Below are 25,507 nucleotides of genomic sequence, written 5' to 3'. Positions count from 1 at the left end.
TGTATTGCTTTTACATGTAGCTGTCTTTTTTTTAAAAAGTACTATTTATATATTTGTTTTTGATACATTTTCAATTAAAATGTTCAATTATCAAATGGGTTTGAAATATTAAAACATGCATGATGGGTAAGCAAGTGACAGAGGTTTTACCAGTAAACATGTTGAAAACCATGGTCTATTGATTGACTTTGGCAATTCAACTGTAATTGCAAAATTATTTTATAGTTTAACTTTCTCCTTAGGGTGCAACGTTGCTTTTGGTTTTTGTTTGTCAAACACTGCTTTTAAAATAACTAATTCTCTCTCTCTCGCTCGTTCTCCCTTTTATCTCTCTGATATCTCTATCTAAATGGTATAATAAAAAGTAATGAAATGAAACGGATCGTCACATCAATTTTGAATGTCCAGTTGAATTTATTTTTGTGTTGAAGCGTCTTTTGCTGATGTTATTTTCTATCAAACAATGACAATTAAATGTACTGAAGACGAGTACTTTACATTTGTGGAATTTGTCTGTATTAAATAGCAATACTGCAATACCAAGACCTCACTCTTCCTTGAAAAATCAATTGCTGTCAAGCTGTTCTTGTAATAAAATATGTTCCTCTGATTTGTCTCTTATCAACTGTGTTTTATTGTTGAAACTTTTAGTGAAATGATGGTGAAAGGCCCTCTAATCATGCCAATGGTGACTGAGGTTAGTCTATGCACTAGGTTTTGAAGCAACTTTTTAAATGAGACTAGAAAGTCCATGGGCTATAGGCCCTATAACCAAAAGTCATGAAAAACCTTTTCCACAGTGCTGAGCACCATAACATCCAGGGAAGATGAAGAGGATGAAGCGGAAGTATTCTTATATCTCACATTGCTGACCTTATTGACATGGCACATTGTTTCTATTTAGCGTACACATTTTTTTTGTTTAATGCAGGTGTCTGCGTGTTTGTGTGTGACACAGAGAGAGAGAGAGACATTTTGGTATTCAGATAAATGTTTTCATCTTTTTAAATAAAACTGTGATCAAGCTCCATCTCAGTTTTGGCATAATATAGCTAGTTGACATTTTTGTCTGAACATTCAAGAAAAAGGCTTGATTGGTCTATTTACGATGTGAAAAAAATGTGATCTGATACCCACTTAATGATAATCTTCTCACCAAATTAGTAATTTTCATAATTATTATCCACCTAAAATTACCTTATTGCGGAAGTCGGAAGTAAAAAAACACCATGATTGATGATAGCTATTCAAGTGGGAGGGAACGAAGGCCAAGTTAAACACACACTTCGCAACGGTAAGCTGCTGTCGATTTTCTTTTCTGTTTTATTCTGTGTCGTGTCTAATTTTAACTTCAGTAGGCACGTTCATTCTGTGGGGTTGGATTTGAAAATAGGTCGATAGATTAAGAGCTTTACTAACCCGGCAAAGGCTCCCTAAGCCTCTACTTTAGAAGGTAATTTCTTTAGACAGCAGCATAGCATCAGCTACAGTACCTAGCAAATTGAACAGTCGTTGTTGAGCAGCAGGTTCATTCAGCAAGCAAATATGGAGTGGGCTAATCAATTATGCGTGAGTAATCAGTCGAAGTTAGAAAGAGCCGTTTTAAATCTGATTTGTGCCATTCGATTTGGCTTGATACAATTTTAGCTTTAAAGATGAACGAGAGCAAAGCCGATGAAATGCTAACCATTCTGGCTAACTAACGTTAGCTAGCAGTTGTTGGCTATTACTGTTTGCTAGCGATGTTAGGAATGACAAGGAGGAAGTGTGAACATGTGTAGCTAGTTAGTTATGATAACAATAGTTTGCCAGGGTTTTTAACACTACCGTATCCACATAGGTCATAGCTAAGTAGCTAGCTAAGTTACAGGGTATTCAAATAGTTTAGTGGGGCCCCGCGTTAAACTAGCATTTGCTATTGATTAGTACTAGGTTAGCTAACGTTACTGTACATTGTTGGGTTTAACCAGAGCTTGCAAGAAATGCATTTCACTGTACTTGCACGTGACATTGAAACTTGAAACGGTTTCAGCCAATCAGCCAACTAAGTTTCCAGCCAATTAGCGAACACTATTAGTAACCTAGCTGTTTGCTAACTAATAACAATCTGTCAATAACTTTTGACATCTGTCAAATGCCTTCTGTTCGCTGTCAGAGATACCACTCAGTTTGTCAATTTCAGCTCATTTACTAGACCTTGACAAATTTGCTAACTAGGTAACTGTTGAAAATATTGATTCATTTACAGAAAATTGTGTATTTGGGGAAGTATTGACTTCATGCTAAATGCAGTCAGTCAGTGTTTTAGGCTACATTTGCATTATGACCGCTGGCCGTTGCCTGCCAGTTATTGCCATAACACAGAAATTAATGTAGGCTTACTGTTAGTTGATATTTCTTCACAAAGGGCTACAGAAGAAGAGGGGGAAGAAGAGAGTATTGAGTTTAGTCCCAGGGAATTTGATGAGGGTCCTGTCAAATGAACCACCACAACACTGTAATTTACAAACTTGTCCAGCCAGTGTGGTGGGCAGCAACATTGTTATCAATGCCCGACCAGACAGACTCTCAACAGGCATTGTGCTTTCTGCACTATCTCTTTGGGAGCAGGGTGTGATAACATGGTAGTAATTTGTGCCATTTTTCTAGTACTCTGGTTGTTTTGTATGTCTAAATGATTTTTCATACTGTTAATACTTTTGATATCTATAAGACTACCTCATGCAGAAAAAAAGTAAGTACTAGAATTGGGTAAATGTTGATGGATGAAATAGTCAAGAGTCAATGCACTGACTACTCACAGCATCATTTATATTGCATTATATCAACATGTGAGACCCATTGCCCAATCTCATCCTGAAGTGCTAAAGTTGGGTGTGGAATGGGGGTGTTAATCCAGTGAAATAAGAGACAAATGTTTTTAATTTTGCAGGAGCTTTGTTACTTTCAAGGCCTGCTACTTTGCAGTGTTGTTTTTTTAGTGCAGAGAACAGTCAGTTTGTTTCTTAGTGGGAAGATCCATCACATGAAGGTGGTGGATCAAGTGTGGTATTCAACAACAGGAAAGGGATAATGCTGTGTGCTGCAGACTGAGATTCCGTGGACCCCAAACGACAGGTCCAGTCAGAGGCTGGCTGATTAAGTAGGCCTATGTGCTGACTAGGAGGATTTTAACTTTTTTAGGGGTGGTCGACCAATGTGTTTTAACACAATGGACAATGTCTAATCGCATTTAAAAAAAACATCAAAGCTAAGTGTCCAAGTGATGAAGACTTCCTCCTATTTTGCCTGCACTTGCACTTCTACAGTTTCCTGTCTTCTTTGCAGATCCCTCTCCTTCTTGGAAAAATATACCGTAGTGCCTGTTTTTCATTCATTCTTTCGCTCTCTCTCTCGCTCTCTCTTTCTTGCAGGAGAACCGGCAATTTGGATCCAAGATGACGGACTCTAAGTATTTCACCACTACCAAGAAAGGTCTGGCCCACTTTGACTTTCAAAAGTGAATTTTAAATATATATATATATATTTTTACAGTATCAAAATTCATTCAGAGTTGCTGTTTTTAGGCTACTCTTATCATATTAGTCATGACTTGATTTTAGGTCCTAATCTAAATGGTGTGTAGGCCTAATCAAAATATGGTAACAGGCTTCATGACCCCACTTATGGAAAGAGCCACCATGTGTTACAATGGTTGACTTAGAGAATGTTCTAGAAATGAATTGCTCCCAACAACATACTGTCACAAAAAATACATGTCAGGTTCAGGGTATTTGCAGCCAAGAGAAAGCAACAAAAGGAGTAGAAAACAGGGCTCAGCAGCAGCCTGGCTATGTGTGTTTGGCTGATGAAAGCAGGAATAGAACAGCTGAGGTTGTCCTCTAAATAAGATTAGGGCCTCAGGCTTTAGCACTCCTTAAGTTAGCCCTCCTGCTGTCCCTCTGGCTTTCCCCGGCTCTCTGTCTCGCTCTGCATCCTCTCTCACCTCTTCAAAAACAGCCCCCAAACAGCCAGCCAATCACTAGCATTCAAACTGATATAGTTCTTATGAAGAAGACTTGTCTCTTCATGTCTGTTTGCCTTATATGAGACATTGGAGTCAGAAGTGCTGTATAAGCATCCCTTCGCTTTGATTTATTGTCCGTCAGGCAGATCATCACTACTGTCTGTGTGTAGGTGTGAGGGAGGCTCATTAATGGGTTTTCTACCCTTGGAACCAGGGGGGAAGTTCTGCTCAAGGTTAAGCCCTCAGACAGAGTGCTGTTTGAGAGTTAACACTCCTATCCAAGCCCAGAGAGAAGCTGAACTGATCTGTAGTGTTACCTGAGGACAGGCTGCACTGCGGAGAGGTTGAAGTCCAGCCTCTGCTCTGTCTGTGTTTGTCTTTGCACCTATTGCACATGCAGTGGTGGAAAAAGTACCCAATTGTCATACTTGAGTAAAAGTATAGATACCTTAATGAAAGTTACTCAAGTAAAAGTCACCCAGTAAAATACTACTTGAGTAAATGACTAAAAGTATTTGGGTGCAAATATACTTAAGTATCAAAAGTAAAGTATACATTTCAAATTCCTTATATTAAGCAAAGCAGACGGCACCATTTTCTTGTTTTTGTAAATTTACGGATAGCCAGGGGCACACTCCAACACTGACATAATTTGCAAAAGATGCATTTGTGTTTAGTGAGTCTGCTAGGCCAGAGGCAGTAGGGATGACCACGTGTTCTCTTGATAAGTGCATGAATTGGACCATTTTCCTGTCCTGATAAGCATATAACATTTAATGAGTACTTTTGGGTGTCAGGAAAATTTTTGTAAAGTACATTTTCTTTAGTAATGTAGTAAAGTAAAAGTTGTCAAATATAAAGTCAAGTACAGATACCCCCAAAAAACGACTTAAGTAAAAATATTTTAAAGTACTACTTAAGTACTTTACACCACTGCCTACATGTACAGTAGGCCCTTCAAATAGAACAAGTCTGCAGATGTACATGGTTGGTTTAACTTTTTAAAAATATAAATATATATACACTGCTCAAAAAAATAAAGGGAACACTTAAACAACACAATGTAACTCCAAGTCAATCACACTTCTGTGAAATCAAACTGTCCACTTAGGAAGCAACACTGATTGACAATAAATTTCACATGCTGTTGTGCAAATGGAATAGACAAAAGGTGGAAATTATAGGCAATTAGCAAGACACCCCCAAAAAAGGAGTGATTCTGCAGGTGGTGACCACAGACCACTTCTCAGTTCCTATGCTTCCTGGCTGATGTTTTGGTCACACTTGAATGCTGGCAGTGCTTTCACTCTAGTGGTAGCATGAGACGGAGTCTACAACCCACACAAGTGGCTCAGGTAGTGCAGTTCATCCAGGATGGCACATCAATGCGAGCTGTGGCAAAAAGGTTTGCTGTGTCTGTCAGCGTAGTGTCCAGAGCATGGAGGCGCTACCAGGAGACAGGCCAGTACATCAGGAGACGTGGAGGAGGCCGTAGGAGGGCAACAACCCAGCAGCAGGACCGCTACCTCCGCCTTTGTGCAAGGAGGTGCACTGCCAGCGCCCTGCAAAATGACCTCCAGCAGGCCACAAATGTGCATGTGTCAGCATATGGTCTCACAAGGGGTCTGAGGATCTCATCTCGGTACCTAATGGCAGTCAGGCTACCTCTGGCGAGCACATGGAGGACTATGCGGCCCCACAAAGAAATGCCACCCCACACCATGACTGACCCATCGCCAAACCGGTCATGCTGGAGGATGTTGCAGGCAGCAGAACGTTCTCCACGGCGTCTCCAGACTCTGTCACGTCTGTCACATGTGCTCATGTGCTCAGTGTGAACCTGCTTTCATCCGTGAAGAGCACAGGGCGCCAGTGGCGAATTTGCCAATCTTGGTGTTCTCTGGCAAATGCCAAACGTCCTGCACGGTGTTGGGCTGTAAGCACAACCCCCACCTGTGGACGTCGGGCCCTCATACCACCCTCATGGAGTCTGTTTCTGACCGTTTGAGCAGACACATGCACATTTGTGGCCTGCTGGAGGTCATTTTGCAGGGCGCTGGCAGTGCACCTCCTTGCACAAAGGCGGAGGTAGCGGTCCTGCTGCTGGGTTGTTTCCCTCCTACGGCCTCCTCCACGTCTCCTGATGTACTGGCCTGTCTCCTGGTAGCGCCTCCATGCTCTGGACACTACGCTGACAGACACAGCAAACCTTTTTGCCACAGCTCGCATTGATGTGCCATCCTGGATGAACTGCACTACCTGAGCCACTTGTGTGGGTTGTAGACTCCGTCTCATGCTACCACTAGAGTGAAAGCACTGCCAGCATTCAAGTGTGACCAAAACATCAGCCAGGAAGCATAGGAACTGAGAAGTGGTCTGTGGTCACCACCTGCAGAATCACTCCTTTTTTGGGGGTGTCTTGCTAATTGCCTATAATTTCCACCTTTTGTCTATTCCATTTGCACAACAGCATGTGAAATTTATTGTCAATCAGTGTTGCTTCCTAAGTGGACAGTTTGATTTCACAGAAGTGTGATTGACTTGGAGTTACATTGTGTTGTTTAAGTGTTCCCTTTATTTTTTTGAGCAGTGTATTTTTTATTAACCCATCCACCACCACCCCCCTCTTCGGAGGACATATTTTTTTTGTTTTTACAGCTTTTCTGCTACATATACATACATTTTACATACATGGTACTTTTATGTGCAATAATACATTACTGAACATGAGCTCTTTAATCCCACCCCTCAACCACTTTGTCCATCCCACCTATCACTATAGACCAGCCTCTATGGAGTGTTTAACCAAGCTTCGTCCAGTGTTTAAGCAATTCTAGGTCAACCGTATCTCTATAACAATACACGTGTTCCTGTCATGAAATGAATTGTAATCAAAGTAACAGTAGTGTGTGCAGTGCACCCTTCACTGACTGGTTATAATACACGCTCCGGTCTTGATCTAAAGAATTAAGCATGACTACTCCACGTACACACACTTTTGCTATCTGTTATAATGGTATGTTCTGTTTCCATCTGTGTAGGAGAGATCTTTGAGCTGAAAGCTGAGCTGAACAGCGATAAGAAGGAGAAGAAGAAGGAGGCTGTGAAGAAGGTCATTGCCTCCATGACCGTTGGGAAGGATGTCAGGTGAGTTGTGTTAGACCCGCGCTCGGGTTTCACCTCTGAACATGTGACAATGCGATGGATAGTCATGGCCCATACTAGAGGTCGACCGATTATGATTTTTCAACACCGATACCGATTATTGGAGGACCAAAAAAAGCCGATACCGATTAATCGACCGATTTTAAAATTAATTAATTAATAAAAAAATATGTATTTGTAATAATGACAATTACAACAATACTGAATTAACACTTATTTTAACTTAATATAATACATCAATAAAATCAATTTAGCCTCAAATATAAAATGAAACATGTTCAATTTGGTTTAAATAATGTAAAAACAAAGTGTTGGAGAAGAAAGTAAAAGTGCAATATGTGCCATGTAAGAAAGCTAACGTTTAAGTTCCTTGCTCAGAACATGAGAACATATGAAAGCTGGTGGTTCCTTTTAACATGAGTCTTCAATATTCCCAGATAAGAAGTTTTAGGTTGTAGTTATTATAGGAATTATAGGACTATTTCTCTCTCTACCATTTGTATTTCATTAACCTTTGACTATTGGATGTTCTTATAGGCACTTTAGTATTGCCAGTGTAACAGTATAGCTTCCATCCCTCTCCTCGCTCCTACCTGGGCTCGAACCAGGAACACAACGACAACAGCCACCCTCGAAGCAGCGTTACCCATGCAGAGCAAGGGGAATAACTACTCCAAGTCTCAGAGCGAGTGACATTTGAAACGCTATTAGCGCGCACCCCGCTAACTAGCTAGCCATTTCACATCGGTTACACCAGCCTAATCTCGTGAGTTGATAGGCTTTAAGCACAGCGAAGAGCTTCTGGCAAAACACAGGAAAGTGCTGTTTGAATGAATGCTTACGAGCCTGCTGCTGCCTACCACCGCTCAGTCAGACTGCTCTATCAAATCATAGACTTCGTTATAACATAATAACACACAGAAATACGAGCCTTAGGTCATTAATATGGTCGAATCCGGAAACTATTACCTCGAAAACAAGACGTTTATTCTTTCAGTGAAATACGGAACCGTTCCGTATTTTTATCTAACGGGTGGCATCCATAAGTCTAAATATTCCTGTTACATTGCACAACCTTCAATGTTATGTCATAATTACGTAAAATCCTGGCAAATTAGGCGGCCCAAACTATGGCATATACACTGACTCTGCGTGCAATGAACGCAAGAGAAGTGACACAATTTCACCTGCTTAATATTGCCTGCTAACCTGGATTTCTTTTAGCTAAATATGCAGGTTTAAAAATATATACTTCTGTGTATTAATTTTAAGAAAGGCATTGATGTTTATGGTTAGGTACACATTGGCGCAACGATACGCACCGCATCGATTATATGCAACGCAGGACACGCTAGATAAACTAGTAATATCATCAACCATGTGTAGTTAACTAGTGATTATGATTGATTTATTTATTTTTTATAAGATAAGTTTAATGCTAGCTAGCAACTTACCTTGGCTTCTACTGCATTCGCGTAACAGGCAGGCTCCTCGTGGAGTGCAATGTAATCAGGTGGTTAGAGCATTGGACTAGTTAACTGTAAGGTTGCAAGATTGAATCCCCCGAGCTGACAAGGTAAAAATCTGTCGTTCTGCCCCTGAACGAGGCAGTTAACCCACCGTTCCTAGGCAGTCATTGAAAATAAGAATGTGTTATTAACTGACTTGCCTAGTTAAATAAAGATTAAATAAAGGTGTAAAAAAACGGCCAATTTGGTGTCCAAAAATTGAAACTTGAAATCGGCCCTAATTAATCGACCATTCCGATTAATCGGTCGACCTCTAGCCCATACTGGCTCTGCTGCCTCCATAGGGAATCTATATTTCACTAGAGTGGCTGCTGTCATACCTTCATGATTCTATATGTAATTATCTGGCACCCCCCCCAGTGCCCTGTTTCCAGATGTGGTGAACTGCATGCAGACTGACAACCTGGAGCTGAAGAAGCTGGTCTACCTGTACCTGATGAACTATGCCAAGAGCCAGCCTGACATGGCCATCATGGCTGTCAACACCTTCGTCAAGGTAAAGCACAACACCAGGTCAGACAGACAGCACTGACCTATTGCACAAAATATTTGTCTCACTGTCAAGTGAGAGAACTGGGGTAGCTACATCTCAATACTCTTCAGTGTGTAAAGCTAACATAGAGACTCTCCTCCCCTTTCAGGACTGTGAGGACGCTAACCCCCTGATCCGGGCCCTGGCTGTTCGTACTATGGGCTGCATCCGCGTGGACAAGATCACTGAATACCTGTGTGAGCCTCTGAGGAAGTGTCTGAAGGACGAGGACCCCTACGTGAGGAAGACTGCAGCCGTGTGCGTGGCCAAGCTCCATGACATCAACGCCCAGCTGGTGGAGGACCAGGGCTTCCTGGATACCCTCAAGGACCTCATCTCTGACTCCAACCCCATGGTGAGGCTCCCACGGCAGGCTGACCAGACTGCTAGACTACCTTCCCCTGGGATAGACTACTGGCTCTAGGGCTGTAGTACTATTTGTCACGAATGGGAGGTTTATCCCAGTATAGAAAAAAGGGTACTTGCGGTATCAGATTTGTATCGCTGTTTGGAAATGAATTCCTTCCGTCATCTCATTGCCGCCTTCTAGGTTATGTGTTCTTGCAGTCTAACTTACCCTCTCCTTCTGTCAGGTGGTAGCGAATGCCGTGGCAGCCCTGTCTGAGATTGCAGAGTCCCACCCCAACAGCAACCTGCTGGACCTGAACCCCCAGTCCATCAACAAGCTGCTGACGGCCCTCAACGAGTGCACAGAGTGGGGTCAGATCTTCATCCTGGACTGCCTGGCCAACTACACCCCCCGTGACGACCGCGAGTCCCAGAGGTCAGAAAGCACAGGATACCTCCTCATTCATTACACTATCTATGACGCACTGATTCTCCCTGTCAGTTTCCACATCATCTGCTGTATATGAAGTGTAATGTATATCAATTTCCCCATAATCTGTACTCATCCCTTGTCTCACTTCTGCCCTTTTCTCCCTCCCGCTGTAGTATCTGTGAGCGGGTGACCCCCCGTCTGTCCCATGCCAACTCTGCGGTGGTGCTGTCGGCGGTCAAGGTGCTGATGAAGTTCATGGAGATGCTTCCTAAGGACCTGGACTACTATGGCACCCTGCTGAAGAAGCTGGCCCCGCCTCTGGTCACCCTGCTTTCTGCAGAGCCTGAGCTGCAGTATGTGGCCCTGAGGAACATCAACCTCATCGTACAGAAACGGTAGGAAGGCCTGGGGATAAATAGGGGGCCTACCAACAGAAATTAGTCACAGATAATTACAGCTGTTCAGTTTGTGCAGTCCAAATGGCACTCTATTCCGTATATAGTGTGCTACCTGGGCCCTGGTCAAAAGTAGTGCACTCTATAGGGATTAGGGTGCCATTTGGGACCCTACCAGTGCTTCCTCAGCACATTCAAAGTATTTAATGTGTTGGCTGTATTCTACTAATTTATTGAAAATGCTAGTTACTTTTCTTTTGATATCGACTGTACCTGTTTCTCTGTGCAGCCCAGAGATCCTGAAGCATGAGATGAAGGTGTTCTTTGTGAAGTACAACGACCCCATCTATGTCAAGCTGGAGAAACTGGACATCATGATCCGCCTGGCGTCTCAAGCCAACATCGCCCAGGTGAACCACACACACACCACAATCTCATTACAGTTAGAACATTTCTTCCAATGGAAGCCATGATGTTTGATTGTAAGTAACATTTGGTAGGTAACATGGACAAGCAGTAACGTGTGATTCCTAGACAACATAAAAGCCAGTATCAGTGACCTTATGCTGGGGGTTTCATAGGTGCTGGCAGAGCTGAAGGAGTATGCCACTGAGGTGGATGTGGACTTTGTGCGGAAGGCAGTCCGAGCCATCGGCCGCTGTGCCATCAAAGTGGAGGTGAGAGCGAGGAGATGATGGAACGCTGTCATGATATACTGTACACGGGTCATATACTGTAGTATAATGTTTCAAGTCGAGTACAACAATCTGTCAAGCTAACTGTAGTGTTTTTACTGCTAGCCTTATGACTGTGTCATGAGTTTACTGCAGCATGTGTAGTATAAATGTCTATGAAAGGTTGGGGCTTTTTCATGCATCTGGTAACAAAAGCCTGAATAATGCCAATTGTTACTGTAGTGTCTCCCTTGACTGCTCTGTGTTTGGCTGACAGCCTCTCTTCTGTCCATCTGTCTGTCTGTCAGCAATCAGCGGAGCGCTGTGTGAGCACCCTGCTGGACCTAATCCAGACCAAGGTCAACTATGTGGTGCAGGAGGCCATCGTGGTCATCAAGGACATTTTCCGCAAGTACCCCAACAAGTAGGTCACCTGTTGATGGCCCCATGTCAGGTCTAGGCCTGGTTATAACACAGTGGCATAGGGCTCTGGTCAAAAGTAGCACACTACAGTGCATTCGGAAAGTATTCCGACTTTTTCCACATTTTGTTACGTTACAGCTTTATTCTAAACTGGATTAGATGTTGTTTTCACATCAAATCTAAACACAATACCCCATAATGACAAAGCAAAAACGGGTAATAGAATGTTTTGCAATTTGTTTTTATTTGTTTTTGTCACACATTTACAGAAGTATTCAGACCCTTTACTCAGTACTTTGTTGAAGCACCTTTGGCAGTGATTACAGCCTCGAGTCTTCTTGGGTATGACGCTACAAGCTTGGCACACCTGTATTTGGAGTTTCTCTGCAGATCCTCTCAAGTTCTGTCAGGTTGGATGGGGAGCGTCGCTGCACAACTATTTTCAGGTCTCTCCGGGTTCAAGTCCGGGCTCTGACTGGGCCACTCAAGGACAGGCCGAGACATGGCTTGGCTGTGTGCTTAGGGTCGTTGTCCTGTTGGAAGGTGAACCTGCGCCCCAGTCTCATTAAGGATCTCTCTGTACTTTGCTCTGTTCATCTTTCCCTCGATCCTGACTAGTCTCCCAGTCCCTGCCACTGAAAAACATCCCCACAGCATGATGCTGCCACCACCATGCTTCACTGTAGGGATGGTGCCAGGTTTCCTCCAGACGTGACGCTTGGCATTCAGGCCAAATAGTTCAATCTTGGTTTCATCAGGACTCTAGGTAGAGCCTTGCTGGTTCCAGCTGTCTTTAATTTAAGAATGATGGAGGCCACTGTGTTCTTGGGACCTTCAATGCTGCAGAAATTTCTTGGTACCCTTCCCCAGATCTGTGTTTCAACGCAATCCTGCCTCAGAGCTCTACAGACAATTCTTTCGACCTCGTGGCTTTGTTTTTGCTCTGACATGTACTGTCAACTGTGGGACCTTATAGACAGGTGTGTGCCTTTCCAAATGATTTCCAATCAATTTAATTTACCACAGGTGGACTCCAAAGTGGAGGGCATATTAACTTAATCACTACTTGTATGTGTGAGAGGTATTGACATGTTGAATGCACCAAGCTGTTTGTTTGAACTACTGGCACACAACTCGGGCACCCATAAACACCCCACAAGACATGCCACCAGAGGTCTCTTCACAGTCCCCCAAGTCCAGAACAGACTACATACTGTAGAGCCATGACTACATGGAACTCTATTCCACATCAAGTAAAAAAATTCAAGATAAAAATACACCTTATGGAACAGCGGCAACTGAAAAGCAACACAAACATGCAGTGGCAAGAAAAATAATGTGAACCCTTTGGAATTACCTGGATTTCTGCATAAATTGGGCATCAAATTTGATCTGATCTTCATCTGTCACAACAATAGACAGTGTGCTTAAACTAATAACACACAAATTATTGTACTTATCTTGTCTATATTGAATACATAGGTTGGGAAAAGTATGTGATCCCCTAGGCTAATGACTTCTCCAAAAGCTAATTGGAGTCAGGAGTCAGCTAACCTGGAGTCCAATCAATGAGACGAGATTGGAGATGGTTAGAGCTGCCCTGCCCTATTAAAAAAAAAAAAAAAAAAAAAAGAAACAACATTTTAGTTTGCTATTCACAAAGCGTTGCCTGATGTGAACCATGCCTTGAACAAAAGAGAACTCAGAAGACCCAAGATTAAGAGTTGTTGACTTGCATAGAGCTGGAAAGGGTTACCAAAGTATCTCTAAAAGCCTTGGTGTTCATCAGTCCACGGTAAGACAAATTGTTTATAAATGGAGAAAGTTCAGCACTGTTGCTACTTTCCCTAGAAGTGGCCGTCCTGCAAAGATGACTGCAAGAGCACAGCACATAATGCTCAATGAGGTGAATAAGAATCCTAGAGTGTCAGCTAAAGACTTACAGAAATCTCTGGAACATGCTAACATCTCTGTTGACGAGTCTACGATACGTAAAACACTAAACAAGAATGGTGTTCATGGGAGGACACCACGGAAGAAGCCACTGCTGTCCAAACAAAAAAAACATTGCTGCATGTCTGAAGTTTGCAAAAGTGCACCTGGATGTTCCACAGCGCTATTGGACAAATATTCTGTGGACAAATGAAACTAAAGTTGAGTTGTTTGAAAGGAACACACAACACTGTGTGGAGAAAGAAAGGCACAGTACACCAACATCAAAACCTCATCCCAACTGTAAAGTATGGTGGAGGGAGCATCATGGTTTGGGGCTGCCTCAGGGCCTGGACAGCTTGCTATCATCGACGGAAAAATGAATTCCTAAGTTTATCAAGACATTTTTCAGGAGAATGTTAGGCTATCTGTCCGCCAATTGAAGCTCAACAGAAGTTTTGGGTGATGCAACAGGACAACGACCCAAAACACAGAAGTAAATCAACAACAGAAGAAAATACGCCTTCTGGAGTGGCCCAGTCAGTCCTGACCTCATCCCGATTGAGATGCTGTGGCATGACCTCGAGCAGTTCACACCAGACATCCCAATAATATTGCTGAACTGAAACAGGTTTTTAGAGGAATGGTCCAAAAATCCTCCTGACCGTTGTGCAGGTCTGATCCGCAACTACAGAAAACGTTTGGTTGAGGTTATTGTTGCCGAAGGAGGGTCAACCAGTTATTAAATCCAAGGGTTCACATACTTTTCCCACCCTGCACTGTGAATGTTTACACGGTGTGTTCAATAAAGACATGAAAATGTATAATTGTTTCTGTTATTAGTTTTAAGCAGACTGTGTTTGTCTACTGTTGTGATCTAGATGAAGATCAGGACCAATTTATGCAGAAATCCAGGTAATTCAAAGGGTTCACATACTTTTTCTTGCCACTGTTGGGACAGACACATGCATAGAAACATACACACACGTACACATTTTGTGTTGTAGAGTAGGGGCCTGAGGGCACACACTTAATGTGTTGTGAATGTATTTTAATGTTTTAAATTGTATAGCTACCTTAATTTTGCTGGACCCCAGGAAGAGTAGCAGCTGTCTTGGCAGCAGCTAATGGGGATCCTTAATAAATACAAATAAAGTTGTAGAAACATCTCAAGGATGATCAATGGAAATGGGTTGCTCAATTTCAAGTCTCATATCAAAGGGTCTGAATACTTATGTAAATAAGGTATTTGTTTTTTTAAATTTTATATTTGCAAAAATGTCAACCTGTTTTTGTTATTATGGTGTATTGTGTGTAGACTGAGGATTTTTATTTAATACATTTTAGAATGAGGCTGTAATGTAACAAAATGTGGGATGAACATGAGGCGCAATCCTAGTAATCCAGTTCGTGTTTTGTTTTCCTATGAATGGATTTTCAAATGGTTTAGAAGTGAATGACTGATGGAAGAGGCACTGCATATATCACAATTTTAATGAATGAGTCTACTCAGGAAGCCAGTACAGTTCTAAACAGGCTTGTTATTTTTCTGTGGGTGAGGTGTTTACTGGTAAACCATTCCATCCATCAAAATGGATTGTCTGTCAAAATATCACAGCCGTATCAGTAGTGTTCAAGGCAACCAGGGATATAGTGCTGTAGTAAACCAACCATGGACGATTGTGATGGAGATTGATATTCAATTAGTCATATAGAGGCTGTATTGCACATCAGCAGAGCTTGCCATGCTTGTTAAAATGGCCTATGCTCTCCCGTTGTCACTTAGTATGCTCTGTTTGTGTAAACGCAAGCAAATGCATTCGTACTTGCACATATTCGCACCCACACACCCTGGAGCCCTGTCTGTTCCAGCTCACTGCCCCCAGATCACATTTTCTTGGTCTGGAAGAGGCAGGGAGAAAGCTCATTACCATGACACAGGGTTTTCTGCTTGACTTTCATTGTGAAAGGTATGAAGATAAGCTTTTGAGGCGAGTGAACGCTCCTCTAACCTCTCCCACACATGCAGGGTGTCGGTCCTTGAGAATGGCGTAGCACTGAAACCCTTCCCCAGAACTCCCAAGCAGTCCCAGTCAGAGAAGAGGACAGGCTGAGGCAGTCACAGCTTGACTCCGGCTCTATCTAGGCCCAGGAGACTGGATCCATATGATGCACAGACAAACAGACCGACAGAAACGTATACCCTCAGGCAGCCCAGTCCACGTTGCCCTGTGCTTAAGTTACTGTACTGCTGTTTCCTGACCATGTTCTCACAGCCATGAGTCACTCAGTGAACCTTCATTCGCGTCTCAATTAGCTGGTGAAATGGATTATTGCATGCTATTTGGTCTTTCTTTGCTTTGCCGTCTTTTTAATTGTTAAATAGGGAATCATTTAAATTTATTCTGAAGACATTGCGTTCCCTCTCTTAGTTTGTCAGCTAAATGTAATTCAGAAAATAACAGTTCATCCAGCATAAAGTTTGGTAATTGTGTTAAGAGGGCCCACAAAATATTTGTATGATGTGCAGTCATGTAAATATTCAGAGGCACACAATACAAATATGCTAGAATTTAGTGAAGTGAAAGTTCAGAAGCTGTGAAGTTTCTGTTAGTCTTCGCAACAGCACGAACAGATTGTGTTGCGTTGCCATTTTAATTTTTTTTTTTTATTTTTACTGGCGCTAGGCTACCTGCCGCCTCCTTGCCCTCGCATTACTGTTCCAGCACATCCTGTTTTAAATGCTATGTTGGCATTTAACCAATTTCCCATTTGGGACTAATGAAGTACTACAACTATTTGTAGTCCCCTTTTGAAAATGTTTTTCTGTCTGTTAGTTCCTGACCGTGGTATCTGTTCCCAGGTATGAGAGTGTGATCGCGACGCTGTGTGAGAACCTGGACTCTCTGGATGAGCCAGAGGCGCGGGCGGCCATGATCTGGATCGTAGGAGAGTATGCTGAGAGGATTGACAACGCTGATGAGCTGCTGGAGAGCTTCCTGGAGGGCTTCCACGACGAGAGCACCCAGGTCTGACACTCACACATGGCTTTTGTCCCAAATGGCACCCTATTCCCTGTATGGGCCCTGGTCAAAAGTAGTGCACTACATGGGTAATAGGGTGAAATTTGGACACAGACAAGGTTCCATTTACCTCTCACTGTCTAAACAGGGATTCAATGGAACCATTCTGTGTACACTGGAAGAGATTTGGGGGGGGGACTGCATTTAGCAGCCTATACGCAGATACGCAGAGAGAGTAGGCCTATACTTGACTGGCCACTCTGTTCTTTCATGTGATAACTTTTGGCTCCCGAGAGACAGCAGCAGGTCTGTGCAAATGCTGACTGGCTGTTTATGGAACGCTGAAAGGCACTGCTTGTGAAAGAGCATTGATTTGAATTACTTTAGGAATTCAACCTGTTTGTGATGAAGATAAAAATTAAACTGAAGAATTCTGGAGAGACATTTAAATGCCTAGTTGTTGTTTCCTAAAAACGTCATCATCTAAACAGAGTCCAGATGATGATGTAAAAAACATAACACTTTAATTGGAGCACTTCAGTAACAATTGAAGTATGGAGCGGTTGGTATTCATTTACATATTTTCCTCAGTTGCTCTGTGTATACAGAGTAGTCTTTGTTAGGTGTGCAAATGTTTTGTACATAGGGCTTTTTTGTACTGTATGTACAGTGGGGCAAAAAAGTATTTAGTCAGTAACCAATTGTGCAAGTTCTCCCACTTAAAAAGATGAGAGAGGCCTGTAATTTTCATCATAGGTACACTTCAACCATGACAGACAAAATGAGAAAAAAAAATCCAGAAAATCACATTGTAGGATTTTTAATGAATTGATTTGCAAATGATGGTGGAAAATAAGTATTTGGTCAATAACAAAAGTTTATCTCAATACTTTGTCATTGCCAACAAAGGGTATATAACAGAGGTCAAACGTTTTCTGTAAGTCTTCACAAGGTTTTCACACACTGTTGCTGGTATTTTGGCACATTTCTCCATGCAGATCTCCTCTAGAGCAGTGATGTTTTGGGGCTGTTGCTGGGCAACACGGACTTTCAACTCCCTCCAAAGATTTTCTATGGGGTTGATATCTGGAGACTGGCTAGGCCACTCCAGGACCTTGAAATGCTTCTTACGAAGCCACTCCTTCGTTGCCCGGGCGGTGTTTGGGATCATTGTCATGCTGAAAGACCCAGCCACGTTTCATCTTCAATGCTCTTGCTGATGGAAGGAGGTTTTCACTCAAAATCTCACGATACATGGCCCTATTCATTCTGTCCTTTACACGGATCAGTCGTCCTGGTCCCTTTGCAGAAAAACAGCCCCAAAGCATGATGTTTCCACCCCCATGCTTCACAGTAGGTATGGTGTTCTTTGGATGCAACTCAGCATTCTTTGTCCTCCAAACACGACGAGTTGAGTTTTTACCAAAAAGTTCTATTTTGGTTTCATCTGACCATATGACATTCTCCCAATCTTCTTCTGGATCATCCAAATGCTCTCTAGCAAACTTCAGACGGGCCTGGACATGTACTGGCTTAAGCAGGGGGACACGTCTGGCACTGCAGGATTTGAGTCCCTGGCGGCGTAGTGTGTTACTGATGGTAGGCTTTGTTACTTTGGTCCCAGCTCTCTGCAGGTCATTCACTAGGTGTGTGGTTCTGGGATTTTTGCTCACCGTTCTTGTGATCATTTTGACCCCACGGGGTGAGATCTTGCGTGGAGCCCCAGATCGAGGGAGATTATCAGTGGTCTTGTATGTCTTCCATTTCCTAATAATTGCTCCCACAGTTGATTTCTTCAAACCAAGCTGCTTACCTATTGCAGATTCAGTCTTCCCAGCCTGGTGCAGGTCTACAATTTTGTTTCTGGTGTCCTTTGACAGCTCTTTGGTCTTGGCCATAGTGGAGTTTGGAGTGTGACTGTTTGTGGTTGTGGACAGGTGTCTTTTATACTGATAACAAGTTCAAACAGGTGCCATTAATACAGGTAACGAGTGGAGGACAGAGGAGCCTCTTAAAGAAGAAGTTACAGGTCTGTGAGAGCCAGAAATCTTGCTTGTTAGTAGTTGACCAAATACTTATTTTCCACCATAATTTGCAAATAAATTAATTAAAAATCCTACAATGTGTTTATCTGGAATTTTTTTTCTCATTTTGTCTGTCATAGTGGAAGTGTACCTATGATGAAAATTACAGGCCTCTCTCATCTTTTTAAGTGGGAGAACTTGCACAATTGGTGGCTGACTAAATACTTTTTTGCCCCACTGTATGTAGCTATGAGCTGAGTTGATGTGAGTAGTACGAGTGAGTTTAACCTGGTCTTGTCTGCTCTGGGTTCCCAGGTGCAGCTGCAGCTGCTGACAGCCATAGTGAAGCTGTTCCTGAAGAAACCCACTGAGACCCAGGAGTTGGTGCAGCAGGTGCTCAGCCTGGCCACACAGGTGAGTGCCCCGGGACACATACAAAGACAGTGAACAGCTTGGATCTAATTAACAAGTCTCACAACAGCACTCCTTATGCCAGGGCCTTCAGGCCATGTCAGATGTCACTCCAACCGCCCAATAGAAGAACAGAAACCAGCATGTTATCATTGTCTTGTCTTAGAATTGCTCAAATTAAGTTGGAGAGGTGGGACGTGTATAGTCCAATCTTTCAACAGCTAGGGTACCCCATTCCCAGAAAGTGTGGAACACCTCCAAGTGTTATCCTAAATAGGCCAATCAGCACAACAGGAAGAAGGGAAGGTCAAAAATAAGAAGGATTAAGAGTTTGATTGTATTCTGCTCAAAGGCATTGGGAACAACCCAGTTTAAAAGTGGGCTGTGATCTAAATACTTGTAGCCTTTCATTGGTCTAGTTACTGTGGGATGTGCTTGACTGAACATGACAACGAGGGCACATTAGTTATTATATATGGGTGTTATTAGTTTCTCTGTTTTGCAGAGTGTTTTATGAGTAGTTAATCTCCCTCCCCAGACTCCTCAGACTGTCTAACTTTGGAGTTTAGTTTCAACACTGCCAGGAAGTTACCAGGACCAGAAATATTAAATATTTTCCCCACGTTCTATTTTTATGCCCTTGTTCCTCATGTCTTACTTCTAAGACTTTCTTATGCTGTTCCCTAGGATTGTTTTATTGTTATTGACTGACTTACAGACGGGGTAAATTATTCTAACTCTACCCCTCAGGGAACCGAACCTAAACTGACCCTTAGATTATTTGCTTAGTATCTGACTTGACATGAGTGAGAAGAACAGACTGAGTAGCAGAGAGAAGAGTCTGAAGCAGCAGTTAGTATTTATTATGCACCACATCAGTCATCCTGTCTATCTGTTGTCTGCAGGACTCTGACAATCCGGACCTGCGAGACCGTGGCTACATCTACTGGCGCCTGCTCTCCACTGACCCCGTGGCTGCCAAGGAGGTGGTACTGGCCGAGAAGCCCCTGATCTCGGAGGAGACCGACCTGATTGAGCCCACCCTGCTGGAGGAGCTCATCTGCCACATCGGCACACTGGCTTCCGTCTACCATAAACCCCCCAGCGCCTTCGTGGAGGGCAGCCGCGGTGTGATGCACAAGAGGCTCCCCGCCCGCACTGGATCGTGAGTCTCATACACACGGATCACTTAGGGCCCACTTGATGTGACCCAGAGCAGTCAGATAGATCTCGTATGAGGCTGTGTTCCAAGCAGACATCAAGTGCAGCCCACTGCACAGAGCAGATTAAGTTTACTGACATTTTAATTGTTATTTTCATTAGATTTAAGATGTGCCGGTGGTGTTCCCTAAAATTACTTTAGGATCAATTTTAAGCAGGTTTGGTTTATTGAATAGAGTTCCAGATAATTTAGCTTGGCTTGGACTAGGCCTATATGCATTTTGGCACAAAACACTGCATTTATGAATTCAAACAAGGTTAAACAAGTAAAAAAAACTTCTTAAATGCCCCTTTTTTATTGTGTGAATCTTAGTTCTCTCTAACTCCCTCTGTCCTTGTGTCTCCATCCCCCAGAGGAGAGAGTACGGAGAGCCCCGACGTGGGCACTGCTGCTGGGGGCTCTGCCCCTGAGGCTGCTCCCTCTATCATCCCCTCCCAGGGAGACCTCCTGGGGGACCTTCTCAACCTGGACATGGCACCCCCCACCACCAGCGGCCCCCCACCACCCACCACCGGCATGCAGATGGGGGGCATGGACCTCCTGGGTGGAGGTCTGGACAGCCTGGTAGGTATTTCACATAGTGTAGACCCCTATGCTGCTACCCCTGGTCAACCAGTGAACCCTTTCTGGGTCAAATGGTCTCTGCAAACAGTAATTGTAGCCAGAGGTTACGGTTATTATACCCCCCCCCCCCCCCTCTCTTTTTCCCCCAAATTCTTCTCTTTTCTATTTTTGACTGAGTTTTCCTCTGTTTATTTGATGCCACACCTGCAGATGGGGGATGAGTCTGAACCGGTAACTACATGGAGGGAGAGGGCATAGCTCTATAGTCACACATCACATTATATCATCATTAGTTAGATGTAGTAGCTCACTTTTATTGCTGTATCTACAAATATATACTATACGTATCATACTGTGTGCTGTATTCACCTCTTCAATATTCTTTCTCTGTGCTTCATGCATCCTGATTGTTACATGTCAATGAATACATCTGACAACCCTACATTATCCTGCCATCAGCCCCACATTCCCCCGCGGACGGACACTCCTCGCTCTCCGTCACCTCAGCCCCCGTCGCCAGTGTACACCCACACTGACTACACCTACACTGACTACAGTCACACTGACAGTCCTCCTGACCACAGCCCTACTGAGCACAGCCCCCCTGCAGAGGTTGGTTGAGGGGCATCAGTAGAGGCTGCTAAACAATCTAGACTAGAGTCCCCCTCTGGTACCCTGTGCTTCACTGTGACCTCTCACCGTCTTTAGCAGCAGTGTCACTGTCTATTTCCTCTTGTCTCAACATGTTTCTTTCAGGCCTCTGAAACTCTTGTAGGTCCTGTTCTTATTGTGTTTGTTGTTCCAAAAGCCCTTACTTACTTTAGCTAGCTAGCTGTATTTTTATCATTTGTTGATTTTTTTACATGCTACTCTAGACTTTTGCTCTGCTCTCTTCATGAAATGTTTGGGAGTAATATGTATTTCAATACTGAATTCTCTGTGAAACCACCTAACGGACCACTGTGCTGGCAAACAGTTGGCGTTTAGTTTCAGAGGGATGTCAGAATGAACCTGAATACATGATGCTCGTTCTGCGCTCTTCAATCTCCCTCCTTTCATCCACAGTTATAGAACACTGTTATATTGTCTCTGCTCTCAACCACTCATCACACCCCCCCTCCTCCCCCCCCCTCCCTCCTTCAGTCTTCCTCTAGCATCTCCCTCTCAACCTGCTGGGAATAAGGTGTAACATTGTAGTAATTTAAAAGCTGAACCTCTCTCTCTCCCCCCTCAGCTTGGAGGAGATCTTGGTGGGAGTCCTGCGGTAAGTCTACTTGCCTGGTTGTTTAAACATACACATTTTGAAGGTTGATATTCCAGTGGCGTTTTTGGATGCTCAGGTCTTACATGTTAAACATGTTCTCTCATCCACAGATGGGGGCAGGTTTTGGGGCGGCTCCTGCTGTGATGCCAGCCTCGCTCAATGCCCCAGTGGGGGGTGGCCTAGGAGACCTGTTTGACCTGGGAGGTGGGGTTGGCATGCCGATGGGAGCGTATATTCCTCCCAAAATAGTAAGTCTCTCTGTACAGTATTAGTATGATAGTATATTATTGCAGTGTCAGATTAGTATGCAGAATAGAATAAGTGTTTTGTATTTATATGATGGCCTTGTCCTCTGCAACAAGCAGTTAGATGGATATAGCTGCTATATGATAGTGCTGTAGAGGCGTTCTGATGGCGTCCTGTGTCTTCAGGTGTGGCTCCCGGCCATGAAGGCTAAAGGTCTGGAGATTTCTGGGACCTTCGCTCGGCGTGCTGGAGTCATCCAGATGGAGCTGATCCTCACCAACAAGGCCATGAGCATCATGACTGACTTCGCCATCCAGTTCAACAGGAACAGGTGAGAGGACCATACTGTGACTGATGTGAGCTCACATTCTGAATGACTGTCATTGAACCCATCTATCTCTGGTCTGAATGTGATTTCCTCTTGGGTGGTTTCTGGTTCTGACTTGGACTCATCTTTCTCTAGTTTTGGCCTGGCCCCTGCCGGCCCTCTCCAGGTCCTTACCCCTCTCGGCCCAAACCAGACAATTGAAGTCAGCCTCCCCCTCAGCACTGTCGGGCCAGTCATGAAGATGGACCCTCTCAACAACCTGCAGGTAACCTTCCCACAACGTTAATTGTACAGGATGTTTCAGAAAACTAGGCTGCTGAAGAGTTAATTGTTTTAAATGTCAGTTTGACATATTGTTACCACATGTGATGTCAGCTTTGGCCTTGACATACAGTGGCTTCAGAAAGTATTCACACCCCTTGACTTTTTCCACATTTTGTTGTTACAGCCTGAATTTAAATGGATTACATTGAGATTTTGTGTCACTGGCCTACACGCAATACCCCACAAAGTGGAGTTATGTTTTTAGTAATGTTTACAAATTAATTAAATGAAATGCTTAAATGTCTTGAGTCAATAAAAATTCAACCCCTTTGTTATGGCAAGCCACATTAATAAGTTGCATGGACTCACTCTGTGTGCAATAACAGTGTTTAACATGATTTTTGAATGACTACCTTATCTCTGTACCCCACACATACATTTATCTGTAAGGTCCCTCAGTCGAGCAGTGAAATTCAACCATAGAGACCAGGGAGCTTTTCGAATGTCTCGCAAAGAAGGCCACCTATTGGTACATGTTTTTTTTGTTTTTTTTTAAAGGACATTCAAAATCCTTTTGAGCATGGTGAAGTTAATAATAACACTTTATCACAGGAAGGAAACCGCTCAGGGATTTCACTGAGGCCAATGGTGACTTTTTAAAACAGTTATAAAGTTTAATGGCTGTAATAGGAGAACTAAGGGTGGATCAACCAAATTGTAGTTACTCCACAATACTAACCTAAATGACTGAGTGAAAAGAAGAAAGCCTGTACAGAATAAAAATATTCCCAAAACATGCATCCTGTTTCCAATAAGGCACTAAAGTAAATCTGCAAAAATGTGGCAAAGAAATTAACTTGATGGAGTACCACTCTTAATATATTTAAGCATGGTGGTGGCTGCATCATGTTATGGGACTGCTTGTCATCGGCAAGGACTAGGGAGTATTTTTTTTAGGATAAAACTAAATCTAATCGCATTAAGCACAGGCAAAATCCTAGAAAACCTGGTTCAGTCTGCTTTCCAACAGACACAGGGAGACAAATTCACCTTTCAGCAGTACAATAACCAAAAACACAAGGCCAAATATACACAGGAGTTGCTTACCAAGACAACATTGAATGTTCTGGAGTGGCCTAGTTACTGTTTGGACTTAAATTGTCTCAAATCAATGGCAAGACTTGAAAATGGCTGTCTAGCAATGATCAACAACCAACTTGACAGAGCTTGAAGAATTTGAAAAAGTGTGCAAATATTGTACAATCCAGGTGTGTAATGCTCTTAGAGACTTACCCAGAAAGACTTACAGCTGTAATCGCTGCCAAAGCTCATTCTACTTATGTAAATAAAATTTCTGTATTTAATTTTCAATAAATTAGCAAGCATTTCTAAAAACATGTTTTTACTCGTCATTATGGGGTATTGTGTAGATGGGTGAGAAATCTATTGAATCCATTTTGAATTCATGATGCAACAAAAAAAAGTTGAATAAGTCGAGGTGTATGAATACTTTCTGAAGGAACTGTATGCCTTGTTAATTATACAGTACAGCCCCCAGTTGATGTTATTCGCTTCACATTGTCTTAGCTAGGGCTGGGCAGTATACCGTATTTTATGATATACCGGTATTGATGCAGGGACCGATTTGGGTTTTTACTTTACCTTCTATACCGGTATTTGAATGTTTAGTTTGTTAAATGGTATACGACATGTGTAATATCAATGTGTATAGTTTATTTCGCTACTTGAGTCATCTCTTTCTCTCGGTGCCACTTTCCACACAGACCTAGCCACGCCCCCTGTCACTCAAGGAGCGCATTTGATGTTCCTCAACCACGAGACACTTGTGTTCAGTCTGAATGGTCAATGTTGACGACAACAATGCTGTTTTCACTTTGCTTCTTAATATAAATCCACTAGCGTTCAGTAATGACACTATTAGTTTGTTTCTTACATCAGCAAACAGCTAGTTTATTTTATTGGCAGGTTGCCCTAAATCTTGTGACGCTAATTGTTAGCCGCTAATAAATGTACTGAGTAAGAGCAAACGTAGCTAGCTAATACAGCCTGATAATAACAGTGATGGTGTAGACCTAAATCAGCATGTTTGTGCAACAGTATCTTCTAAATCAAAGAGGAATATGCAAAGCAAGAATATGTTAGCTACATGAAGTAGCTAAAAGAGAACATGCACTGTAGCCTAGGAAACACCTATCAACACTTTAGTTCCTACCCTGTCACAATAACTCCTCCCTGGCATTTTAATTCGTTGTCATCTCAACCAACACTGTATTCAAAGTGCCCAATATTATATTCTAACTATAAAATTAGAATAGTCATTCTATTTCCACGATTCCAACAGTTTTGCTCTTATTCGCAAGTCAAATCGCAGTTGCAACATTTGGTTAAATATAAGTCCTACATTATTAGCCCATATCCTGCAGCCCTATGTGGCAGTGTGGAAATTTCATATTGAGCAGTGGTGTAAAGTACTTAAGTAGTACTTGAAAGTATTTTTACTTAAGTTTTTTTGTTTTTGGTATCTGTGCTTTACTTTACTATTTTGATTTATGACTTTTACTTCACTACATTCCTAAATAAAATACTGTACTTTTTACTCCATACATTTTCCCTAACACCCAAAAGTACTCGTTATATTTTGAATGCTTAGCAGGACAGGAAAATGGTCCAATTCACGAACTTGTCAAGAGAACATCCCTGGTC

At 42.8% G+C, this 25,507-nt stretch overlaps 1 protein-coding gene across 4 annotated transcripts in view; it reads left to right on the top strand.

The window, feature by feature from the left end:
• Positions 1-1,233: 1,233 nt before the first annotated feature.
• The window catches only part of ap1b1 (adaptor related protein complex 1 subunit beta 1), a 45,209-nt gene continuing 20,935 nt past the window's right edge, over positions 1,234-25,507 (top strand). The window contains exons 1-18 of one of the 4 annotated variants that reach the window (XM_039013086.1): positions 1,234-1,294; positions 3,414-3,474; positions 7,048-7,153; positions 9,061-9,196; positions 9,342-9,587; positions 9,826-10,016; positions 10,187-10,408; positions 10,698-10,818; positions 10,990-11,085; positions 11,391-11,506; positions 16,301-16,466; positions 18,800-18,898; positions 19,801-20,060; positions 20,471-20,681; positions 21,916-21,945; positions 22,056-22,193; positions 22,377-22,522; positions 22,655-22,784. In XM_039013086.1, the coding sequence (XP_038869014.1) occupies positions 3,438-3,474; positions 7,048-7,153; positions 9,061-9,196; positions 9,342-9,587; positions 9,826-10,016; positions 10,187-10,408; positions 10,698-10,818; positions 10,990-11,085; positions 11,391-11,506; positions 16,301-16,466; positions 18,800-18,898; positions 19,801-20,060; positions 20,471-20,681; positions 21,916-21,945; positions 22,056-22,193; positions 22,377-22,522; positions 22,655-22,784 (2,451 nt within the window). In that variant the 5' untranslated portion in view covers positions 1,234-1,294; positions 3,414-3,437. Of the gene's footprint in view, positions 1,295-1,358; positions 1,454-1,549; positions 1,570-3,413; positions 3,475-7,047; positions 7,154-9,060; positions 9,197-9,341; positions 9,588-9,825; positions 10,017-10,186; positions 10,409-10,697; positions 10,819-10,989; positions 11,086-11,390; positions 11,507-16,300; positions 16,467-18,799; positions 18,899-19,800; positions 20,061-20,470; positions 20,682-21,915; positions 21,946-22,055; positions 22,194-22,376; positions 22,523-22,654; positions 22,785-25,507 lie in introns of those variants that run through there. The other 3 variants (XM_039013087.1, XM_039013085.1, XM_039013084.1) reach the window with 3 other exon arrangements.

The sequence above is a fragment of the Salvelinus namaycush genome, chromosome 18 (assembly GCF_016432855.1).
Source record: "Salvelinus namaycush isolate Seneca chromosome 18, SaNama_1.0, whole genome shotgun sequence".
NCBI classification, from domain to species: domain Eukaryota; kingdom Metazoa; phylum Chordata; class Actinopteri; order Salmoniformes; family Salmonidae; genus Salvelinus; species Salvelinus namaycush.
Note: the sequence above shows the minus strand (reverse complement) of the source record. Positions and strands in the feature narration are given on the sequence as shown.